Raw genomic sequence first — 24246 nt, forward strand, 5'->3', positions numbered from 1 at the left:
TATACTCCTTATTCTAAGTTTTAGTATAATTTATTGATGAGGAGTTATATTTCAATGAGAGCAGATGAACTGGGTGGTGGTACCCTGGCTCTAGCCCGCTGGAACTGGTCCTCTTTGTTCTCCAGCTCGTCCCGCAGCAGCTGCTTCTCTTGCTCCAGCTCTGTAACACGTTTCTGCAGCTTGAGGGTCAGCGAAGTGTCCATCCCTCGCGTCACGTCCTGTTTGATAAAAGAAATGACAGAACAGAGCTTTAAAAACAAATGCTCCTATCCTACGCTTTGACGAAAAAAGGTAATAAAATTCTATACAATACTTTTCAGACATTTACTGCAGGCAGCAATTTGTTTTGGAAAATCAAGATCTAAGAACTTTATCCTTCCATGAGGCTGACAAGTTCTTTCTTATTGCCAGATATCTTACGTCTCTGGTGCGGGAACCTTCTTCCGATTCGGTGTACTCCGAGTTGAATGTGTACTCGGACTCGTTGCTGCTGTGGGTGGAATCTGTTCTCCTGTGGCCAGGCTTGGAGACGTTCTGCAGACACGAGCGTATAGGCCTTGGATTAAAAACAAAAACAATGGACTCCTACACTTCTTAGATCAACTTATATAATCATAACTGTTGTATTAACCAGTACAGTGCCATTAAAACTTGTCATATTGTTGTTCCATAGCTTATACGAATTGTAAAATAAAATTCACATTATATGTATTCCTAGTCTGTTTACAAATCCAGGAGCAGATTTTTTTGATTTGGTCCAGATTTCTCACCGAGGAGTAAGCCTCCTTCAGGTCGTCGTACTTCTCCTCCAGCCGAAGATGTTCTGTGAGCAGATTCTGATAACGAGAGCGCTCCTCATTCAGATCTGTCTCCAGCCGGCGAGTCTCCTCTGCTATCACTCGAGTCATTTTCTCTGACGGGGAAAAATAACAAAAGTTGTTTTGGCATGACTGAGTGACAAGTCTTCAGGATAGCATTTATTTAATGTAGGAGGTGAAACATACCCGTCATCTGCTGACTCTGCTCCTGAATCAACCTGTTCAAGTCGTCCTTCTCTTTCTTCAGCAAACCGTTCTGGTCCTTCAGCTCGGACACCATCTATACATAGATTTAAATAATTATTTCATTACACTTTTTTTTAAAGCTGGTGTTGGTCACAATCTCAAAGAAAAACTAAATGCATCCGATGTGTGTAAAAATCTACAGCATCCATTACAGTAGACCCTCGCCACTCAGGCTGCTGTTTAAGATACCGTATTATTTTAATTTATTGGTATTTAGCATATATCTTAGAGTATATCTTAGATCATTACATACACTTTCTTTTTATATTTTAGCTATTTCTGGATGTAACTGAGACCTTGAGTACACAATTTCATTCCACCACTTGTATCACATGTGATGCGAATGACAACAAAGAACCTTGAACCTACTCTTCGCGATTCGACTTTCGCAAATTTTCAACGATTGTCAACTTTAATATTATTCACATGATTGGGACGATACGAGATAAAAAATTAACAAATAACTAATAATACTTCAGACAGGCGCTGCCATTATGTCATTTTCTTTCAATAAGCCTATACTGTAAGGCCAGTCAAAAGAACTACACTACCCAGAAGCCAACAGTGCTTCCGGCCACTGCTTTCTGCCGAAGTGGAGGGAAAGTTTTGATCCGATCCAAACCAGACTAAAAAGTTCGGTCCTTATTCATAGTGACTTCAGCTCAGCGGATGCAGAGAGCCGTACAGAACCAACTGGGAATTGGACCAGAACTACTTCCAGCCTTATCGGTCAATCCGGGTACTGCTTGCCGGCGCAGGAAGCCTCTCAAAAGCAACTTGGTGCTCAACGGCTGCAGAGAGCAGTTCAGAATTGAACCAGAACCGGACCAAGGCCCATATAAAACTTTGCAGTACTGTGCAGTAGAGTATGTTGTTAAAATTACATAGGTTTACAAGCTTAGAACATTGCAAGAGTGTGAGAAGGGTTTATAAAGCCTTAAAATATATAAATACTAAAATACATACATAGAACATTCCTACTTTGTGTTTTTTCACCTATCGCCGGGTGTCTGGAACGTAACCCCCGCAATAATTGAGGGACTACTGTACATTTATCAGTCACTTCATTCAGCGAAGTCACTGATGTTCAGTCTGAGGAAGTTTCTGGATTTTTCTAGAGGAGAATATATTAAGCAGGAAACTAGAAACCTTTTGTTTTGACAAACTGCCTTCTCTGAGGGGTTACCTAATCTTGGGAGGCCTCACTACTCAACCCGAGTCTGCAGAGATCTATAGTAGAAAACAGAAATAAACTACACCAAACTACAAACGTCTAACGCAGCGTCTACCTCAGTAACTCACCACCATTCTATGCTCACCTGCCCCAGGACAACACTGCCACCTGAGTCCACCTTGAGCTCTTTTCTCTCTCTTACCTAGATTAGTGAACTTTTTTTTTTTCTAAATCCAGTAAGAGTCAGGAAAACTAAGAAACTAAGGGAGATTACCACTTGGTGTTTGATGTTTTGATTCACTGTTTTTGTTGTTTTTACAGATGACATCACAAAAAAGAAGCTGCTTGATAAAATTCTGCAGTGAAAATTAAGTTTTCATGAAATTCAACACAAAACTAATTTATCGAAGAAATGCTTCAACAAACTTGTCAGGAAAATAAACGTTGCTATTCATCAAGAAACAAGACCAAAAATTAAAAAAAAGACAAAGACCAAACAAAGACTCACTGACTGAAAATCTGAAGATCAAAAAAAAAAGAAAAGGTTGTGCCTTACTTTTTCCATTTCGCTTCTGTACGTTTGTGCCCACTCCTCGATGGTCTTCTTCTCCTGCTGGGTGACACTCAGCTCCTTCCTCAGTTTCTCCAGCTCCTCCAGCAAGGACGACACCTGGTTGGCTTTATTTCGAGCGTCTTCCTCTGCCCCGCGCAGCCGGCTCAGCTCGCTGCGCATTTTCTCACCCTCCACAGCGTAAGAACTCTCCAGACCGACGAGCTTCTCGCTGACCAACCGGTTCTCTTTGTGCTATGAGGACATTGTAAACATTAAAGAACCTCCTCAAAAAAAGTTTTCTATTTACCACATTTGACAAAAACACTGAAGTTTAGTATGTTACCTGCTCATCAATCTTCCTCTGCAGCTGCATGATCTTGTTCTCCATTCCTTTGTTGAGCTTCTTGAAGTGCTCAACTGAGCGAGCCTCGATCTTCAGCTTCTTCAGCTCCCTCTTAGCTCTCATCCTGCGGATGCAGCACTGCAGGTAAACGATGGCCTCAAGGCAGCGCTTGTACCAGCACCGGGCCAACCAGCCACGGATGTGCTTCTGAATGATGACAGCCTTGTGCTCCCGCAGTAGCTGCAGCCACAACCAGACATAGAAAGTGACAGGAGGAGATGTTAGAGCAAAAAAAAATGTTGAGGATTTTAAGAGTAAACGTTTCAGGTCTTACCGCCTGGTATTGCTGCCGAGCCATGTAAGCTCTGAGAATTGTCTGCATGACCAATGCAGCGGCCTGCTTTTGCCTGTAGCGTTTCTTCTCCACACACATCCTCTGGTACTTCTGGATGATGGTGGCTGCCTGAGTGCGGCGCATGAACTTAGCCAGGCTGCAGAGACGCAAAACTCAGATTGATTTTTTTTACAAATACAGTCGTCCCTCGCTACTTTGCGGTTTGACTTTTGAGGACTCACTCTTTCATGGTTTTTCAAAGTAAGATTGAACACGAGAAAAAAATAATTGTACAGGACACATGATTGGGACAGTACGGGATACTGTACAGTAAAACGTTAACGAAAATAAAATACTTCAGATAGGCGCCACCATTTTGTAGTTTTCGCTCAATAAACCTATGCTGTATCCCTGCACATAAAGACTACATTTCCCAGAAGCCCCATTGCCTTCAGCTGAAATACTAGAGGAAAAGTTTTGATCTGACTGGAAAAAGTTTGGCACTTATTACAGTGACTTTGGTGCATAGCAGATGCAGAGAGCCACACGGAACCCACCGAACCGGAGCAGAACCAGACCTCCAAATCCATCGGTGAATCTGAGAGTTGGTAGCTGGTGCAAGAGGACCTCCGAGTGGGGACGCGCTAGTAAGTAAAATTTAGTAGCTACATATAAGTATGTTGTTAAAATTAGTAGTTTTAAGAGTTTAGAACATCGATTGTGGGTTTCATCGCAGCAGGTTAGATCTGCAGAAATGAACAGAGCCGCTGCTGCTCTGCAGAGCTGGTGAGTAAAATTTAGTAGCTACATATACAGTACTGTACATATGTTGTTAAAATGACATAGGTTTAAATTTAGAACATTGCCAGAGTGTGGGAAGTGTTTCTAAAGCCTTTAATTATATACAAATACTAAAATAAATAAAAATAAATATAACGTCACTTCTTCACAGATTTTCACTTATTGCAGGGGGCATCTGGAACGTAACCTCCACGATAATTATAAGAGATTCAGTGCCATTATTGGCCACTCACCAGCGGGCCTGGTAGCCTCTGGTAAACCTCTGGATGGTGATGGCGGCGCTGCGTTTGCGCAGATACTTCTTGCGAGCGAGCCAGCAGCGGATGGTTTTCTGGATGCGAATACACGCAGCGCGCAGCTTGTCTGCCCTCAGCTTCTCCAGGTAAGCCACCTGGCCAGCCCTGAAGAAGATTTTGCTCTTACCGAACTGATATTTGTCATGGTCCTGGGGAGCAAATACAGGCAAAAAGTTAGGCTAAAACAAACGTGCTTTCAAACAAAACAGCCGGCATCATCATTGGAAACAATAAATTTAACATTCATGAGGAAAAGCAAGTATAAAATCATTCTGACTTCCACTAATCTCTCCAAAACGTGCTTGCAGGTCAGCTTCTTGTCGGGGAGCACGTCTTTCTGCTTCATCAGCACTCTGTAACGGCTGAAGAACTCCTGGTACGTCCATCTGACATGTGCACACACAAACAAACACACTTTGTTTGAGAATGCTGTCATATCTGTTGTGATTGAAAACTAGTAAGATTTACTAAAAATGATCTAAGCATTCAAAACAATAAGAAAAAAATATCTAAAGAATTCAACTGATGTAAGTCATGCTGAAATTTCTTCTAGCTTTTTCTATCAATAAAAGAACAAACTATGAAGTTAAGATCTAAAGCTTGAATGAGCACCACAATAAAATATTTAAATGTACAGTAAACTAAAATGTTTGAGTTACACTAACTGCTGTAGGAGTGTATTTTAAGAACACAGAATACAACAGACATTTAATACGCAGATTCACTAACAGGTTGCAAGTTCTTTGTTAGCACAATTTCAGAACTTGTGCATTGGTCTAATTCACTACACCCTCACAAAGTGAGTGTCAAGTCTCTGACTTGGCTCTCAACCACACAGAAACTCTTTAAACTGGTACAGTTTACTCATTTGCATTTAGAGGAAATGCTTCCCATGTTCATGTAAAACACTGCAAATGCAGGAAACGTCTTATTCTCAACAACCAGCGCTGTTTACAACACACACTTAAAGTGCATTAAATATTTAGTCTCCCGAGTTTACAAGACAGTGGTGAGACCAGCTCTGTTGTATGGTCTGGAGACAGTGACATGGACAAAAAGACAGGAGAAAGAACTGGAAGTGGCAGAAATGAAGATGTTGATGTTCTCCTTAGGAATAACAAGGCTGGATAAGATTAGGAATGAGATCATCAGAGGTACAGCACAGGTTGAACTGGGAGATAAAGTTAGAGAGGCCAGACTGAGATGGTTTGGACATATCCAGAGGAGGGACAGTGGGTATATTGGTAGAAGGATGTTAGAAATGCAGCTGCCAGGAAAAAGACAAAGAGGAGATATATGGATGCAGTTAGAGAGGACATGGAGGTAGTTGGAGTGAGGACAGAGGATGCAGAGGACAGAGATGGTGGAGGATGACTCGCTGTGGAGACCCCTAAAGAGGGAAAAGCTGAAAGAAGAAAAAAGAAAGGAGAAAAAAGAAAAGGAAGAAAGAAGAAAGAAGTGGCAACAGAAACAGGAAGAAGAGGAGAAGAACAAGAAGAGGCATTTGTGTTTTTAAGGAGGAAAATGAGGAAGTTTAACGACCTGATGCCTTTACAAAAAAGTGCAAGTCATGAAATAGAGGAGTGTGCAGCACCTACCCTGTAGTCCATGATTATTTTTATTAGGTCAAAGTAAATGTAGTAATGATCAGTGGTGCAAGAAATGCAAATAACTGATTTAGAAGGACATTCCTGAACATGGCTGCTCTCTGATACAGTCCCGAGGTTGTTCAGGTAACTTTAAGGAGCGTCTCTGTGCTTCATCTGTTAAAATGGAGGTAATGAAGACATGAGCAGCATCTATACTACGGTCTCTGGGCTCCATCAGTAGCTTACCTGGATGGGAAGCCTGCGGCAGAGATGCGGATGGTTTCCAGAACACCACAAGCTCGAAGCTGTTGGACTGCTCGCTTGGGATCAAACCTGCCAACAAACCCAGAAGCATAATTAATATGTCTGCTCCAAATCACAGGAACAAAAAGGACGCCCTGTCACAGGTCTGCAACCAGTAAGATTAACATTTTGTTACAAAAAAGTTAATTTTTACAGAGGCTAAATTGTAACCTGACATAATAGGGAAAAAAATCTGATCAAGCAGACAAAAATTAATTAGGTTTATTTCAGATTACACTTCAGCAAAACAAACCAACAAACAGAAATGGGAAACTCACGAGAAGGCCAGCTTGAAGTCGTTGGGTTTAATGCAGCGCACGTAGTGAGGAGTGGTCGCATTCAGAGTCTCCATCAGCATTTGTAAAGAGTTACGAAACTACAAGAAAGGAAAAGAAACATGCAACAATCCTGACTTTTAAACTGTTAAACAGTGCATTCCTAATCTTTAAAATGAAAAAGAAAACTGTGACTTGCTGGTTTAGACTTTAAAAGATTTGACTGAATCATGGCCTCTTGTCTCAAACCAATTTTCTGCTGGAAGCTGAGATATCCACCTGACAGCCGACGGTCTTCTTGTGCTCCTTGCTGCTTGTGTCTCGGTTCTTGTCAGGTTTGATGCTGAGCCGGGTTCGACCTCCGGTGCCGGGAACCTGACCTGTGGGACTGGTCGCCTTCTCCTCGTCTTGAAACAGCTCCATCAGCAGGTTGAACTGGGAACAACAATAAACTCAGTTAAACAAAGCAGCTGATAAATGCTAGAGGCCAGTGGTAATTTTTCTCTTTTCCACTGTGAAAATCTTATTTAAATTTAATGATGGTCTCTTTTTAAAGCCACACTGTTTGGCCTTTTTTATCAGTTCGTACAGCAGCAGCATATGAAACTGGTCAAGGCCACCAGCCTGCATATTTTATTTGTTTCTCTGCTCCAGCACAGCAAATTCAACTGTTAAACTAGAGAAATTGCATTTCCTGTGAAAATGCAGTGTGAATGCTTATCGCTGAAGAACTTGCTGAAAAACAGCTGAAATTAGCTCAAAAACATTCTGAATTGTAGCTGAAATGGAAGAACAAGAAAGACTAAGTTAGCAGAATAAAGAAGAAAGAACACATTAACTGAATTAGGTTTAAATAAGCAGAAATGAGCAAAAAAACAAATAAAAAAATTTGGAAATTAGCTAAAAAAAAGCTGAAAAGGCAAAAAGCTTAAACTACCAGAAGGAAGCAGAAAGAACTGAAATGAGTTTGAAAAATGTGGAATAAACAGAAAAAGCTGAAACTAGCAGAAAAAAACTGAAAGAAGCATAACAAGCTGAAATTAATATAAAGAAGTTAATTAGGCTGAAAGTTGTAGAAATTAACATGAAAACTTGAATTTATCTGAAAAAAGCTGAAATTATCTAAAAATGCTAAAAAGCTAGATGAAAAGTTAGAAGAAGCTTAAATTGGAAGAAGAAAGCAGAAAGAAAATGTTTGCCCAATTATGCTGAACAAAGCAGAAATGAGAACAAAGAAGTGGAAATTATCTGAATGAAGCTGAAATTAACAAAAAAAACAAAAACACAGCTGAAAAGAAGCTAAAAAAATCATAAAGAAGCCTAAATTACCAGAAGGAAGTGGAGAACACATTTTTGCTGAATTAGGTAGAAAAAAAGTTGAAATGAGTGTAAAAAATGTGGAATTGGCCAAAAAAAATAGCTAAATTTTGCCTAAAAGCAGCTAAATAGTAGCTGAAATAGCAGAAAAAGATGAAACTTGCATAAATAAGCTGAAATGAGTATAAGAAGCTGAAATTAATAGAACGAATCTGAAAGTAGCACAATACAGCTGAAAAAACAACTGAAATTAGCTGAAAGTAGCTGGAAAAGAAAGTGTAAATTTGCACAAGGAAGCTGAAGGAAGCTGAACAAAATGTGAAAGGAGCAGTAAAAGGTTGTAAACGCATCTAAAGATTTGAAGGATGTAAAATGAGCTCAATTAATTTTCTATGAGAAAAAAAAAGTGGCAGAAAAGGCTAAATATTTCAAAAAGCTAAAGTTGCACCAATACCAAAAGTCATAGCAGCCTTCTCCTGAACGAGCTGAATGTTTTGATATAAGATTTGTTGAAATAGCAAAAAAAAATAAAATTGTGGAACGAGAAAGATGCTGAAAAACGTACGGAAGAAAAATGGATCATAATAGTGTGAATGCTTCATAAACATTCACACTATTAACTTTTTATCACGTCTACAAGTTCTGCAGAAACCCTTTAATCTCCCACTCTTTCTAATAATAATAATAATAATAATGTCATCACAATGTCATCACTGTATGTTTCCATACAATGGCCAAATTAGTCTCTGCATTTAACCCATCCACCACCAGGTGATGCAGTGGGCAGCTATTGAAAGCGCCTGGGGGGCATTTTGGGGATGAGAGTGCTGCCCAGAGACGCCACGTGATGTGCAGTGACTGGGGATCGAACCTGGGACTTTCGGGTCCCAAGCCGGCTGCCCTGCCTCTACACCATCTCGGCCCCCTGACGTGTGTTCAAGCAGAGAAACATCTAAAATGTGCAAGATGGCACCCCCCCTCCCCCAAACATGGCTGCAGTACAGGCTTACAAAGCAGAATGACAGCAGTGAAGATGCCAACTTAAAATCACAATATCTTTAATCGATTCGGACATGATGGGTTAATCAACATATTCACACGACTGCTTCAACGAGTGAGTAGATGTCACTTGATTATTTTTTTAGTTTTTAAAGAAACTTACTGACAGTCAAGATATAAAGGATGAAAAACAACAAACATAATGAAAAGGTTACAGTGTTTGACAAACAGTGTTCATATGACCATTCTTAATGAGGTTAAACAAAACGAGTCCTGTTCCATTTAATGACGGAGCTGCGTCGTCCTTTAAAGCAGCGCCATGCTGCTGCTCCAACCTGCATTGTAAAGCAGGACGTCGCAGTTTAAAAAAAAAATAAAATAAAAGGGTGCTGCTTGCTCTGAATTACTGCAAGATAAAAATAACCCCTCCCTCCTTCCTTCCCTTACTGTCCTCCTACAGTGTCAGTGACGCCACGCATGCAACAAACACAAGAACACACAACTCCTCGTTAGTGTAAAAGCTCAGTGCCACAGAAAGAGAAACAAGGAAAAGAGCCGAGAGCTAAAAAGGCGGACCAGCGTTCTGTTTACCTTCTGTTGGTGGGGAAGGTTGTCATGATGGAGACAAAACACATGGAAGACAGCGACAAACACAATGGCATTAAAATGAAAGGTTCAAAGAAATAAAAGTTAAAAATCACGGATCACTCCCATCCATAAAAAAGGATCTAAAAAAAAAAAGAATCAAATTTATAGAAAACCAGACTAAAATACTGAGTGGATGAAGGGGAGAGGTGATTTATCGTTTCACAATTTACAAGGATTTCAACCAACTGGATAAAATGTTCCCACATTTGCCTAAATTCAAACAAAACAAAGAACTGAAAGAACATGGGAAATCGGGCGTTTCTTTCAAGTGACTCATTGATTGAGCTTACAAGCAGACAAGAGAAACGTAAACTGCGTTTCTTGCAGGTCTCGATATAGTTTCGAGCAGCGTAATACCAATGCTCAGTGAAATATCAAACTGTATGCAGACGATCAGGGAGACGAGTGCAAACTAGTAATTTAAATCAATTATTCTGTCACAGCTCCTGGTTAAACTTTAATAAACTGCAATTTACTGCAGCTGTGCATGGTGGACAGAACCTCTGCAAAGTGCAGACTCTCCTCATCTTAAAGTACTGCAGTGAGTCAAATCGTTTCAAAGGTGACAGAAATCACATGTACTGGATAAAGGAGAACCAGTGGAGACACGGACCAGCTCAGCCATGACCCGGGAAGGAAAAAGCGGATAAAGAAAATGGATTAATGGATGGATGGATATACTAAAAAACACATTAGAAACAAGCTCCTAAACATGCTGAGATGAGAAAGGAGCATTCATGGATTTTACGTTTTCCAATCTGAAAACCAAACGTTTTTTCTAGAAAAGCAGGACTGACTCCCTCACTTCTTACCCTGAATGGGCTCAGTCTTTTGATGATGTGTTGATGAGAACAGAGACTATAGGTTTATAAATTATTTTTGTAGATACTCTCTGACTTGTTGAATTTTTAGACGGGGTTGTCTGGTTATGGGCATACACTCAGAATAAAGCGGATTGAAATGAATTTTGTTCTTAAAGACAAAATGTAAATGTGAATTTTGGTGAAGCGGAGTTGAAACTGAGCATCAGCTCAATAGAAAACAAAAGGCAACCTCTGTGGGAGAACTAAAAAGAAAATTAAAAATACTAAATTTAATTAAGAATTCGTTATCTTTTGATCCCAAATGTTAAAATCTGAGTGTATTTTGTGTGTGTGAGTACATTAAGAGCAGCAAGGATCTGCATTTTAATCCCTACCTATTCTGCTGAGTCAGGACTAAACGCAGTTAAAGGCATTTTAAACAAACACACTTTGTTATATTCGATGTGTGTGTGTGTAACCCTAACCAGCAGTGAGGTTATAAAGACTTAAGCCTGTTGTGACCTAAAAAAGCGGAGCTACACACAGATAGTGAACAAGTACCAAAACACAAACTAGGATAAAATTAATGAAAATGTGATCAACTAATTTAGATCACATTTGAATCAAAATAATTCTGATAATTAATAAATGTGGAATTAAGCTGTTGAATATAAACAATTTGACCACTTTATGAACTCACTCTATATTTTTCTGCACTAATTCATGTTTTTTTTCTTGCTATTTATCACACATATCAAAGTGTCATATTAACGAGCCATGTCAGAGGTTCATCACGTCAGGGTATGCAGCAAAACTGCTGTAATAGTCCTACAGAACCTCACTGACCTACACAAGGCGAGGTCAGTGAACAAGGCCAGGCTGATTCTGGCAGATCCTGATCACCCACACCATGGGGAGTTCAGGTTGCTTCCATCTGGACGCAGGTATCTGCTGCCCAGATGTTGAACAAACAGACTGAAACACTCATTCGTCCCTGTAGGCTTCTCAACAAACAGTGATGACTTCTGTACAGTTATTTGAATTTTTTTTGTCTAGTATGGATGTTTTATGTGCCTACATGTGTGCCAGCTTTGGAATTCACTCCCACTTGATATTCACAACACAGACTCATTGCCACATTTCAAATCCAAACTCAAAATTCATCTGTTTAAAGTCGCCTGTGATTGCAACTGTACTGTCATTTAAATTCTATTTTGTACTTATATTTACTGTGTATATAATATTGTCTTTTATGCTTAACTATGTAAGGTGACCTTGAGTGCCAAGAGAGGTGCCTAAAAATAAAATGTATTATTATTATTATTGAGTGTGAAACTAATTTGCCTTTGGGGATAATAAAGATTCTTGAACTTTGTGACATGGATGGTTTCGCCTGTGTCATGGCCAGCAGAGGGCGCTACTTCCTTTATCCTCCAGGTTATAATTTCCTGTCAATTTAGGATCCAGTTTATACGTTTGGGGTTTTTGCAAAACAGCCTAAATAGCTGCCATGCTGGTGGAAACTTTAAGAAAAGATGCATTGATGCTTCCATAATTAGCTCTTTTTGTCTGAGAAATGTTGGACCGTCCTAGAAAGAGGAGATATTCTTCAGTATTTGCAGCTCAACCCTTTTAAAGCAAGGCACTGACAGATTTATAAGACAGAATTTACACAACTAAATAAGAGTAGAAGGCTGTGACTGTGAGCAGCCTGTGAAAACATAAGGCCTTTACTTTTCTGAATACAAATGTACAATAAAGTAATTTTTATAGTAATTATAAAAAAATAGGACACAATGTGATGGGTATGGATAAGACAAATGACCTAATGTGATTTTAGATTAAAAATACATTTTAACATCCTACTAAAAACTGATGAAACAGATCAGTCTGTGACTGGATACTTGTTCCAGTTTTGTCCAAGCCTTTACAAACTTCTCTAACCGCCTTTTCACGTCACCTGAACATTTTCAAATGAGCTCCAAGAAAATATTAGGAAGATAAAATGAATATTTTGGACTATTTGAGCTGTAAGAGAGCTGAAGACTTCCTGACTTCTTTTGATATATTTTCTAAAGGCTCACAGGACGCTGCTTCTGGTTGTTATGGCTGATTGCAACGGTCACCGTGCAGATGTTTTGTGTCTCACCTTGCTGGCTTTCAGCACATTGATTTGCTCTTCGTTTACCGTGTCCTTGTTCTTCTCCAGGAAACCCTCACACTGGTACTCGACCTGTTCAACAAGAACGATCAGCTTAGGACACAGCCGAAAGGACACTTTGATTAAATATTTACATTTTTAATTGTTAATATAACTTTAAAAAATACAATGCTTATGTTCCCTGCATTTAAATACTAAAGTCAACAAATACAGCAAAATCAATAAAAGCAAATGCTTTAATAAACAAGTTTTAAAAGGCAACCACTTCTGTTTTAGTTGTTGACCTGTTTAACTTTTAACAGCATGGAGACAAAAAGAAACCTCCTGCGGGCCCACCTTGTCTGCAAAATGTTGTATGATGAAGGCGCGGTTGGACATGCGCGGCTTCTCAAAGAGAGAACAAGTCTTTAGGTGGGTGTTGTACAATTTCTGAGCCCATGAATCATCTGAACCTTTTGGCATCTGTTATCAAACATCAACGATCAGAAAAATGAGAAGAAAAATGTAAAGCCTTCCATCATAAATACATCTGTTATGTTTTACAAATAATAAAGTAAAATCATGTCATGTCTTTGTCAAAGTATCCGCAATGCAGTCCACCTCGAGTGTCAACAGTCCATAAAACGGTCTTGTTTGATCCACAGAGATAAGATGCTGGCTGAGCTTAGAAAGTCTGTGAAGTTAGTTTCTGCTGCGTATTGAAAATGTTACAAATTTAAGCCCTTGGTACTTCGACTGACCTTGGTTCTGACAAAAACTAAGCTCGTTAAGCTCGGAAGTTACGACGATGGACATTTCATTCACTGTAACAATATGTGTAGGTGGCAGAAACTACGAAAGTCAGTGAGAAGCTGAATAGCTGTGAAGCAGAATGTGGGTGTGAAGCCCAGAAGCCCCCGTTCAATATGCAGCCGAGACCAACTTCACTTTATATGCTTGTTTACATAAAGTTTTTATTCCGCCTACAGTTTTCATGTTTTTAGGTTTTACATATTTCAGCTGGTGCAGTAGTATAGATTAGTTTTTATGTTTTTTAACAGCATTTACCCAAGAATAGTCAGTATCTTACCTACTTCAGACAGCAGTCAGAATGATCTGTTTGGAGAACTGGGAAGAAATTCCCATGAGAGTCATGAATAAACAGGGAAAGGTTCGTTCCAGAGCAAATTTAAACTCAAACTGAAGGGAACCTTATATTAAAAGTTTTAGAATTAGTCTACCAAGAGACATTTACTGACTTTCCCCATTTTTTCTACTGAACAACGTGTGTAGCACAACCATATCCAGCTGATTACTACAGTTGCATTGACATTAGACTGTGAGAGCAACAGCCAGCTGATCAGCAGAAATATTCATCAAATAGCCACTATGCATAGCAACACAGATGTTGTTTGGTTAAAAAGTAACAAAGTAAATGTGGAAAAGTGACAAATTGTGAAACTGAGGATTTTTTTTTTGTTTTGGTTGAAACTTGCTCTTGAACGGCCCCTGACTGTAGAACCCCTCTGATTATCCAAACTACATATTCTGACTTCTAATAAATAAAGTACTGACTGGTCATATATAATCAACGCAATTCAACCTCCCCAAAGTATCCATTTAATAGACATTTTCCTAAATAAATATACAGCACCCTGCACTCCTCATCCAGCAGATCCAGGACGCCCATCTTGGCCTCGATGAGGTTGATGCAGGGCTGATTGTCATAAAAATCAATCAGAGTCCAGGGGATCTGCTCCTTCATGTACTCCTCCTGCTCCAGCTTGAACACATGCTGTGCACAGACACACACACACACACAAGATGAGGACTTGACTTTTCCACTTGCAACACGCGAACACCAAAGATACTCGTGCCAGCGACTAAAAGGCAGTTTGACGGATAAAATTCATGCGGCTCACCATGTTGAATTGTTGTTGGAGTTTTTCATTCGCATAGTTTATACAAAACTGTTCAAAGCTGTTGATTTCAAATGTTTCGAACCTTATGAACAAAAAGACCAGAGGTAAACAGGTGAAGTTAATCTTTTGATAGATTTTTTTTAGTAAAACAACTTCTCATTTTCTTTACATTCAGCACTGATTAGTTGCTGCAGGAACGTACCCGTAAATGTCGAGCACGCCAATAAAGGAGTGCTGTTTAATATTGGTGACCAGAGCCTTATTCACATGCTCTACAATCCAGTTGAAGAGCTTGGCATAGATATGTTTGGACAAGGCGTCTCGAGCGTTGGTGGCCTGAAGGCGAGACAGGGGCTTGATGTACGTCTCCGTTGCCGTCTTCAGCTTCCTGTGGCACAGCCACTGGGACATATCCTTGTAGGTCACACCGACCAGCTCGCAGAACATCGTCAGGTGGAGATTGTTAGACTAAAGAGGAGGGAAAACAATTATTAAATACCTAATACAGAAACACAATACGAAGGCAAAAAAATTAAGTAAACTAAAGGAATTTTCTGGAAATAAATAGCAAAAAACAGTTTATTAGTTAGTCCCTCGCTACTTCACGGTTCGACTTTTGCGGACTCGCTCTTTCGTGGTTTTTTCAATGTAAGATTGTACATGAGAAGAAAAAAAATTTGTACATGACACACGATTGTCAACTTTAATATTACTCACATGACTGGGACAGTACGGGATGCAGTAAAAAGCTAACGAAAAGAATACTTCAGACAGGGGCCGCCATTTTGTAGTTTTCTCTCAATAAGCCTACACTATCGTCACTCAAAAGGACTACATTTCCCAGAAGTAAACAGGGCAGGGTTTCTAGTGCCTTAAAAAAATATATAAATACTAAAATAAATATAACATCCACACTTCACAGATTTTCACTTATTGCAAGGGGGGCGAGGTCCGGAACGTAACCTCCGCGATAAACGAGGGACTACTGTATTTAGTGTTTACAGACCATAAATGCAGAAAAAAAGTGATGAATATCCTTTTTAATGTGGCAGTAAATACAATATCCTCACAGCAATAATGCTGCTGTCTGAATCTTTTTCTTTCAACTCCACATTTCCCAGATGAAGAATAGCTGCCAAAACCTGGAACAGCCCCATCTGATTGGACTCGTTAATACCTGCAAAAGACAAAAAACACAAACCTCTAGACATACATACACATACACACAACAAAGTGTATGCTGCCTTATGAGAGCAGATACAAAAAAAGTTCTCTTTTCTTGCAGCAGATTATTTAAAATGCTGTTTACAGTTAAAACCTGATAGGAGTTTTCACACAAATACAATACATTATAAAAACATGGGAAGCTGCGTAGGATACGTGTTCCCTACCCAGCAGTGTGAAGGCGTGTCGAGTTGTGCAAAGCTCTTTGGAGTCATCCACGCCATCGATAACAGGACTGCGACCCTGCCTGGTGTATAAGAAGTCATTTGCGTTGGCTGTAAAAAGACAGCATGGATAAGTTAAAGTAAATGCTTTAAATGAAGCTTTACATTGTGCAGCTCGGGTGAACCCGGCCTCAGTAATCAAAGTGGTGTCTGTAAAATAAACGAGCTGAAACTATGACAAGCAACAAAGGCTGCGTTGTTCTTACTTAATGCTGAGTAACCTCGCAAGTAACCAAAACAAAAACCCTGATTAGATTCATCAATTAAATAAAGGACAGAAGTTAAAAGTCAAGTATCAGGGATTTTAATGAAGTGATCCTGGACTAGATTAAGACGCTAGACTGTCGAGACTGCGCAGCACAGAAGATGCTGCACCCTGCGCTCCTACAGCGGGACTCCTTTTACTTATTGCACGTTTGTAAAATCTAATTCTCAGACAATAATTAACTCAAAGAGCCGCCTGGTGTGTGTTCAGTCTCAGATCGATGCCAGTGTGAGGTTCAGGTTCAAAGAAATAAAGTCAAAAGCACCTCTGTGCACGAGTGATGTTATCCCAACTTTCCACAAACAAGGTCTTTATGCACACTTAGCACTTAATTAGAGTCTGTCCTGTTGCCTGGCAACAAGAGGCACTGACATGACTGTGACAACCGCTCCATTAACAGAGCCAGGAAGTCGGCAGGAGAGGAAAAGACAGCAGCTCTGTGTGTGTGTGTGTGTGTGTGTCCACGATGAGCAGGTGCATGCCCACAGTGTGAACACTCTCTTTTGGATGCTGTTCATCCACAGACTTAAGAGGTGGATTTACAGCAAGAAGACAATATAATCCATCTGAGCTGATATAAAACATTATGTTTGTCAGAGAAGCAATACATAAAAGAAAAAATAAAAGGCAATTAATTGTGATATTTGTTATCTTTGTTGGAGATTCAGTGAATTACAGACAACAGATTTTTGGCTCAATGCTTTGGCAACTTTTCTGCCGTGCAAATATTGACTTGTTCCAAACATTAAACTGCTCTTTGATTTGTTTTCAGACTTTTATGAGTGACCAAATAAAACGTTACCAAGCGTCTATTAGTTCAAACATGGTAAAGACAGCTAACACACACAGAGCAGCTGTTTGTGATTTGGTCGCATCAGCAGAATCATAAAAGCTTTATTTTATTTGTGCACACTTTCTATTCAAATAAAAATGCAATGCAACTTGCAGTACTTGAGTCAAAAACAACAAATAACTTAAAAACGGTGCCAATAAGAACATGTTGAAGGCTAAATTGTGATTTTTGTCAAAGAAAGTGGACTGTTTGTGATTTATATTTACAGCTGGAAACTCTGAAATCAGCTCAAAGCATGCCACTCAAGAAAAATAAGTCTATACAATAACATTGAACACAAAGACAACATTTTACAGTGGGTTCAATGCCTGCCTCTGGTGTAATGAAGTGTGTGTGAGGAGGCGGGAGTGCATGTGACTTACTAAGCCTCAGAGTCTTGAACTCAGGCAGTTTAGCTGACGCACAGAGCTGATAGAAGATGTGATAGTTTCTCTCCTCGTCCGCCTGGAAGACAGCAGGAAGAATGAACAGTCCTGACAGATTTGAAACTGGAAGATCTGGAACCAGCAGCTTTTCAGAACGGACATACAGGAAATGTAAAATTACGAGACCAGAGTGCATTCCACCGATAACAGGTATTCAGACTCTTCACTACGTAAGAATGAGTAAAACAACTGAAGCTGCACAGTAAGAAACAGAAAATAAAGACACTTCTTTGCCCCATAAACATACACAAGGTGAAGACATCTAAAAAAACACCCACAGACGCACACGCACAGAGACACACCTAAAATGAGTTTCAGAAGCCTGACGTGCAAGAAATGCAACAAAGAGTCATTGCTTTTCTTTGTCAACATCCTCATTCCTTAGCAGTGCTGTCTATGAGAGCCAAACGTGCGCAGAAATATAACCATAACAAAAAGCTGTGCAGAAATAACATGATCATAGTTTAAAAACAACCTTTATGAACATATGTTCTGATTTAAGCAGGTTTATAAGATTTATTTACTTAAGAAAATACTTTGTAACACTGAATATAACTTAATAGAAAGGATCAAAGGATTGTACTATAACTTGGTGTAACTGGTTGACTGATAAAGACAACTTAACTCATTTCCCTTTTCCCAGTCGTCTTTAAAAAACAGTAAATTGTTGGATACTTCTGCTCTAAATGACACCAGGGCTTGTCTGACAGCTACTTTGTAGCTGATGCCAGTGACCAAATCGCTCGATGTGTTTGTGTTCTAACTACACAGTTCGCTCGATGTGTTTGTGTTCTAACTACACAGTTCGATCATCAGTGTGCACTGTCACAATGCTTAATCCCAGTTAAACGTCTCTCAGTCTGAAGAGTCCTGATGAAGTCTTGGAACATGTCCATACCATCAGAGAGGAAGAAGAAGAGAAAACTGATCAATTCATGAATAAACCTGGTCATTCAGTGTATTCAGGCAGTCAACTAACCTCATGTTTTGTTTTGACTCTCATTTCTGAAGCTAGACCACAACAGGCACAAGGCCTGGTATGTGGACCAATTACCCTGATGCTCACATCACTCCGGAACAGAGTATAATGGGATTTATGACACTTTATGATGATTTCCAATATCCCAGGGTGCAAACTTTATCTTTCCTAGTAAAGCATGTGTTTGTAGGTACCTTTTCATGTGACCCCGGGGAACATTTTGTGGCAGGGATTAGTAGTTTTTTTTTTTTTCCCACCATTCTCATTGTGTCAGGATGCATTCGGCAACTGTTTGCTAAAATCCGGCAACTCTCAAGCTGACTAATAATAAAGTTATGAACAAATATGTCTGTCTTGTTGTTTGGGGAGCTGTGCTTGAACCGTGTCGCTGTGACATCTCCTCAGATGGTGACGCTCTGGACGCTTGTCACCCACAGCATGCGACAGAGAATAAACTCAAAGCGAGAGCGTTACCTGCCCCTCTTCCTCAATTTTTTATTATTTTATTTATCAAAGCACAATTTTTGTGTTTTTTAATACAGAAGTAATGTTTAATAAATGTTAGGACTCTATTCTTTGCTAACAAGTCCTCAGCTCTGGACACATTTTACCCACAGCACGCAGCAACAAAGAGTATAAACTCAAAGCGAAAGCGACACTTGCCCCTCTTTCCTCTTTTGCGTTGACAAAATTTTTTTGTTTTATCGATTGTCAAAGCACATGTTTGATAATAATAACAATAATAATAATAATAATAATAATAATAATAATAATAATTTTATTTAAAAAGCGCCTTTCAGGACACCCAAGAACACTTTACAGTAAGAAACATATCAGAAAGATTATGTTAAAACAAACAACAAGTTGATGTTTTTTTTTTGTTTGTTATAAAAACAGAATAATGTATTTTGTCATTAAACAACTGGTCAGGTTCTTCTCTTGTGAGCGCATTCTCCTGGACACCTCTCCCCCCTCCAGCTCGCTCGCTCGCTCTGCGCTCTTTGCGACTCTGCTGTTGCTGCTCTGAAGACCAAGTCCAGGTCCAGCTAAACATTGAGCAGGAGCTGAGAGCTGCAGGATCATGTTTCAAACTCCGCTTCAAAAAGCTGTGCACTGCAAAACGTGCTCATTGTAGCCATTAATCCTGACTTCCTCAGTCTGATAAAAAAAAAATAAAAATCAGCACAAATTGTTTTATTCATTTTTGTTTTGTAGGCCAAAGTGTTGTATATAACACTCCTGACTTAAAATGTTGCTGATCAATTTGAATTTATTATTATTTATTCATTGTATTTAATTTGGTTGTTCAGTATCAAATGGTCAAAAATGTTTACAGTTAAAATAATGATATATATATTTTTTTATTTCAGGCAAATTGATGCGCTTGAAGCCTTTTCTGTTACAGACTATAAAACAATGTTAATAATATTTGTTGTAAGTATATCTATATTTCTTTCTTTCTTTAATAACTACTCTAGACTCTACTTCCTCAGACAGCTGAGACGAGCTGTTCTGGGAAGCTCAGTCCTCACCTCCTTCTACAGGTGTGCAGTGGAGAGCATCCTGTGCTCCAGCATCAACGTGTGGCATGGAGGCTGCACAGCTGCAGAAAGAAAAGCTTTGCAGAGAGTGGTGAAGGCTGCACAGAAGTCTGTTGGAGTCAGCCTCCCCACCATCACAGACATCTACACCTCCAGATGCATGAAGAGGGCCACTTGCATCATGAAGGACCCCACTCACCCAGCACACACACTTTTTGCCCCGCTCCCCTCAGGCAGGAGGTTGAGGAGCATTAAGTGTAGAACCACTAGACTGAGGAACAGCTTCTACCCTAAAGCTGTTAGACTCATGAATCTCTAACCAGAATAATCACTGTGAAAAAAATCACATCATGTTGCTGCTGATCTGTTTCAATGTTGCTGCTGATCTGTTTCATGTTGCTGCTGATCTGTTTCATGTTGCTGCTGATCTGTTTCAATGTTGCTGCTGATCTGTTTCAATGTTGATGTGTTCATGCGTGCTTATCTGCTCACACAGACTCATGTTCATGTTTGTGCTGATGTTCGATGTCATGTTTTTTATGCTATTAGTGCTTAGTGTATATTTAGTTGATGTTTTTCTTAGTTCATATCTTAGATGTTATCATTGTTTTTCTTTTACATTTTATTGTTGGATGTAACTGGGACCCTGTGTACATAATTTCGCTCCACCACATGTACCACATGTGGTGCGAATGACAATAAAGTATCTCTGACTCTCTGACTCTGATTAAATGTTAATACGGATACAATGTTATGCAGAGGTGTATTTCTAACAATTTCATAGACAAATTATACTATTTAGTCACGGCGGAGAGTTGGGGGGGGGGGGGCAAAATGTTTACTTCTTTCTAGGGGGGCGAAACCGAAAATAATTGAGAAGCACTGGGTTAAAGTAACCTATTGTCCTCTGTAAAACAGCAATTATTACTACAGTAATTTTCCAATGTAGGCTCTTTTCTGTTTGCTTTTGTTTAGCTAACACTGATTTTTGAAATGTTTTAGCCTGACAATATCCTTATTTCTACCGAGAAGCTCTAAGGACTTGTATAGCAAAAACAAGTTCAGTGATAATGTAAAACAAATCTTATTTGATGGAGCAAAATATATGTTAAAGCAAAGCAAATGCTTGTTGCTCTCCAGATCTATCAGAAAATATGTTCTGGGTTTACTACACCTATCTCCATTAGAGACAAATTTGGAATAAAAAAACAAAAACACAGTTTACACATTAACTTAGTCCATTTATTAGATATGCCTGAGTCAAATCTAACAAGCTGTGATTAAACACAATGTGAGCATTAGGGCCCTCACCTGGAACACCACTCGTGATTTCTCCAGCAGATATGTTCTCATATTGGCTCCAATGATATGATATCGATTGTCAAAGCCGATCTCGATGTATTTTCCAAAACGACTGCTGTTGTCATTTCTGGTGGTCTTAGCATTTCCAATGGCCTAAACGTTGGAGAAAAAGCAAAAGCATTACATGTTGATGTCCACAACATATTGTTACAAACGGGTCATTTCAAATTTTTTTCACTTTACATCAACAGTGAAACAAATCAGGGAGAGGTAACTTTTCTGTCTAAGCACAATCTGGTTGTCAACAAGATCCCTTAATTCAGTCAAATTACACCAGACTTGATCATTTGGGTAAAATTTGGGGTAACTTTAGGACCATTAAAACAACTAAACAAACTGTAATACCGACCTTTGTTGGGGCCGTGTTCTAAACTCTTGAATTGTTGCTTTCATTTTAATTAGAAAGTTTAACAAAACACTTATCATAACTCAAAAATTACACAGCATCTTAGTCATTTTCTCAGTGCTGTATCATTTTAGCAAAGACACTAAGAAGAGTCAGATGAGTGGATAAATACTGTTGTGGTTTACTCCCTGTAAACAAGAAGTTGCAACTTATGTTTTAAGGTTGTCAGTATTTCTAGACACTGGTCTTCAACTTTTATTGCGTTTACTACTTCTTCCTGAGCTACTATATGAGGTCAAGTACATCAGCTGCAGTCAGCAGCTTCAATACAAACTGCACAACACTGATCAATGATCCCAGTAGCAGATGTCAGTATACGGGTGGAGCTGCATAAATACACGCATCAAAGCTACACAAGCTGCAAGCCTGAACAGAATTTGATTATGTGTGAGCACGGAGGGTTCTTGCTGAGTTAAGGCCAAACACACAGTCTTTCACTGAGGACAAGGAGTTATTCAGCAGAGCAGGTATTCCAATAAACATGCGCGCACACACATGCATAAACAAGCGCGCACACACATGCATAAACAAGCACGCACGTACACACACAGTTTTTTTTTTTTTTTATCAGAAAAGCTGATGCAACCATTCCCTGCATCCAGGTTTAGAGTCTGAGTGACATCACTGCAACACAACAAGAAAGACTTCTATTCATTCTGTCAGCTTGTTTCCGATTGGCTGAGGCATTAAAGTTGGGGGGTGGTGGAGAGAGACTGCAATGTTAGCACAGTGGTTGAAAAGAAGTGATAGGGTGAGGAACGAAACAAGGTGGGGAAAGTGACGTTTGTGTATGAGAGAGCTCTCCAACCCCTCCATAACTCATGACTCTATGGGAATAAAAACACAAAACAACCTGTGCAATGCTAGCTGAGAGCAGCTCAGGGAAAGAAATGGCGCTTAGCCACTGTCTACTCTCATTGGCTCCGCATGACTCAGCACCAGTTAAGCGCCTTCCACACTAGGCCTGTCACGATAACAAATTTTCCTGGGCGATTGTCTCAGAAATTATTGCGATAAACAATAATATTACTTGAAATTTCACAATAATTAGTAATTATTGTCAAATTTAAGAAGAAATGTTTGTTAATTTGTTTTGTATGTAGTACCTTTTTTCGACCACCGGATGGCAGTATAAGACTGAATAGAAGGATGGATAGTGAGGGAGCAGCCTCTAAGAAAAATGGGAGGGAGGCCCCTTGACGAGACATGGACTGTCTCTCTTCGGTTCTCAAAATGGCAGATGCTCGGTGTGGTTTGAGCTCTTTAGCATAGCATTTTTCACACAAAGCTTTTAATAACAAATCAGTAAACAAGTTCTCAGCTTATTTTTGCAGAGAAAAACAACTTTTTACACGAAGCCACAAGTTTCAACCATGAATTTTGGAACTTCGACAAGATGCAAGTTTTTTCCTTCGAGGTCCGTCTGTTAGCTTAGCTCGTAGCTTAGCTTCTCAGCTGCTTTTAACGACCCAAAATATGATTTTGGACAGTTAAAATTGATTTTAAAGAGAAAAGAGAAAGGGAGAGGTCAATGAAGAGCACCGGATTTGAGTTTTTTGTCATCCAGTGTCTTCAGAAAGAGAAAGACACGAAGAAACGATAAAGCCGATAAATGAAAATGAGGTTGATAATTTTCATTTATTATGCGATTAATTGATTTATTGTTTATCGCGACAGGCCTACTTCCCATTATCGGTCTTCACCCCACTTAGCTTGGTTTATGGAACCACCTTGTTTGAGGTTCCAAGCGGACTCCTCCAAATGGCCAATTTTCACATAAGCGGACAGCAGCCATTGATTGGCCAGTAGAACTACATCACTGGATGACTCGCCCAACAAAACTGCATCTGAACCTCCACTTCCTTATCAAGTTGACGGACAGCGCCACAAGAATTGAGCAAATTTACAGAAAGATATCGGAGACGATGGCACAGCATGGCTACACCTGGACCTATAAGCAGAGACAAGACAAGCTAAAGAAACTGAAGTCCAATTATAGGACAATTAAGGATGGGTGGAGCGGCTTGACAACAAAACGACCAGTCACAATCCCGATCACTTTGCACTGATGACCTCACACACACAGAGTGGGGAAACAGGTCAGCCTCCACTGTAGTGGCAAATCACCTACACCTGAGAAGAACCGAGGAGAGGAGAACCAAGTGGAAGCGCACTTACCGATGGCAAAGCGGTAAAAGACAGCGTGGTGAGTGAGAGGAAAAGCTGATACTAAACCCATAGCAGTCACAAGCACTCAAACACAAAACGCCTGAAGACAGGCAGGACTTTCACATTGGAGAAAATCCAAGTTCCACAGATTATACTGAGTATACAGATTGTACAAAGCCAAATAAGTAATTTATTTCATACTTTCAGCCAAAAAGGTCATGAATTAATTTAAAGTTT

At 39.6% G+C, this 24246-nt stretch overlaps 1 protein-coding gene across 1 annotated transcript in view; it reads right to left on the bottom strand.

Moving 5' to 3' along the window:
- The window catches only part of myo5aa (myosin VAa), a 66791-nt gene that overhangs the window by 17735 nt on the left and 24810 nt on the right, over positions 1-24246 (bottom strand). Inside the window, exons 6-26 of the mRNA XM_037690803.1 lie at positions 21384-21527; positions 17490-17571; positions 15953-16060; positions 15632-15738; positions 14764-15029; positions 14562-14643; positions 14294-14434; positions 12997-13122; positions 12649-12732; positions 7012-7167; positions 6736-6833; positions 6401-6487; positions 4843-4951; positions 4503-4714; positions 3469-3625; positions 3135-3374; positions 2795-3043; positions 1005-1098; positions 771-913; positions 421-534; positions 84-218 (exon numbers count right to left, since the gene is read on the bottom strand). Coding sequence (XP_037546731.1) covers positions 84-218; positions 421-534; positions 771-913; positions 1005-1098; positions 2795-3043; positions 3135-3374; positions 3469-3625; positions 4503-4714; positions 4843-4951; positions 6401-6487; positions 6736-6833; positions 7012-7167; positions 12649-12732; positions 12997-13122; positions 14294-14434; positions 14562-14643; positions 14764-15029; positions 15632-15738; positions 15953-16060; positions 17490-17571; positions 21384-21527 — 2934 coding nt within the window. The remainder of the gene's footprint in view (positions 1-83; positions 219-420; positions 535-770; positions 914-1004; positions 1099-2794; positions 3044-3134; positions 3375-3468; positions 3626-4502; positions 4715-4842; positions 4952-6400; positions 6488-6735; positions 6834-7011; positions 7168-12648; positions 12733-12996; positions 13123-14293; positions 14435-14561; positions 14644-14763; positions 15030-15631; positions 15739-15952; positions 16061-17489; positions 17572-21383; positions 21528-24246) is intronic.

Source organism: Nematolebias whitei, chromosome 2, assembly GCF_014905685.2.
Source record: "Nematolebias whitei isolate Nwh7 chromosome 2, NemWhi1, whole genome shotgun sequence".
Classification (NCBI taxonomy): Eukaryota; Metazoa; Chordata; class Actinopteri; order Cyprinodontiformes; family Rivulidae; genus Nematolebias; species Nematolebias whitei.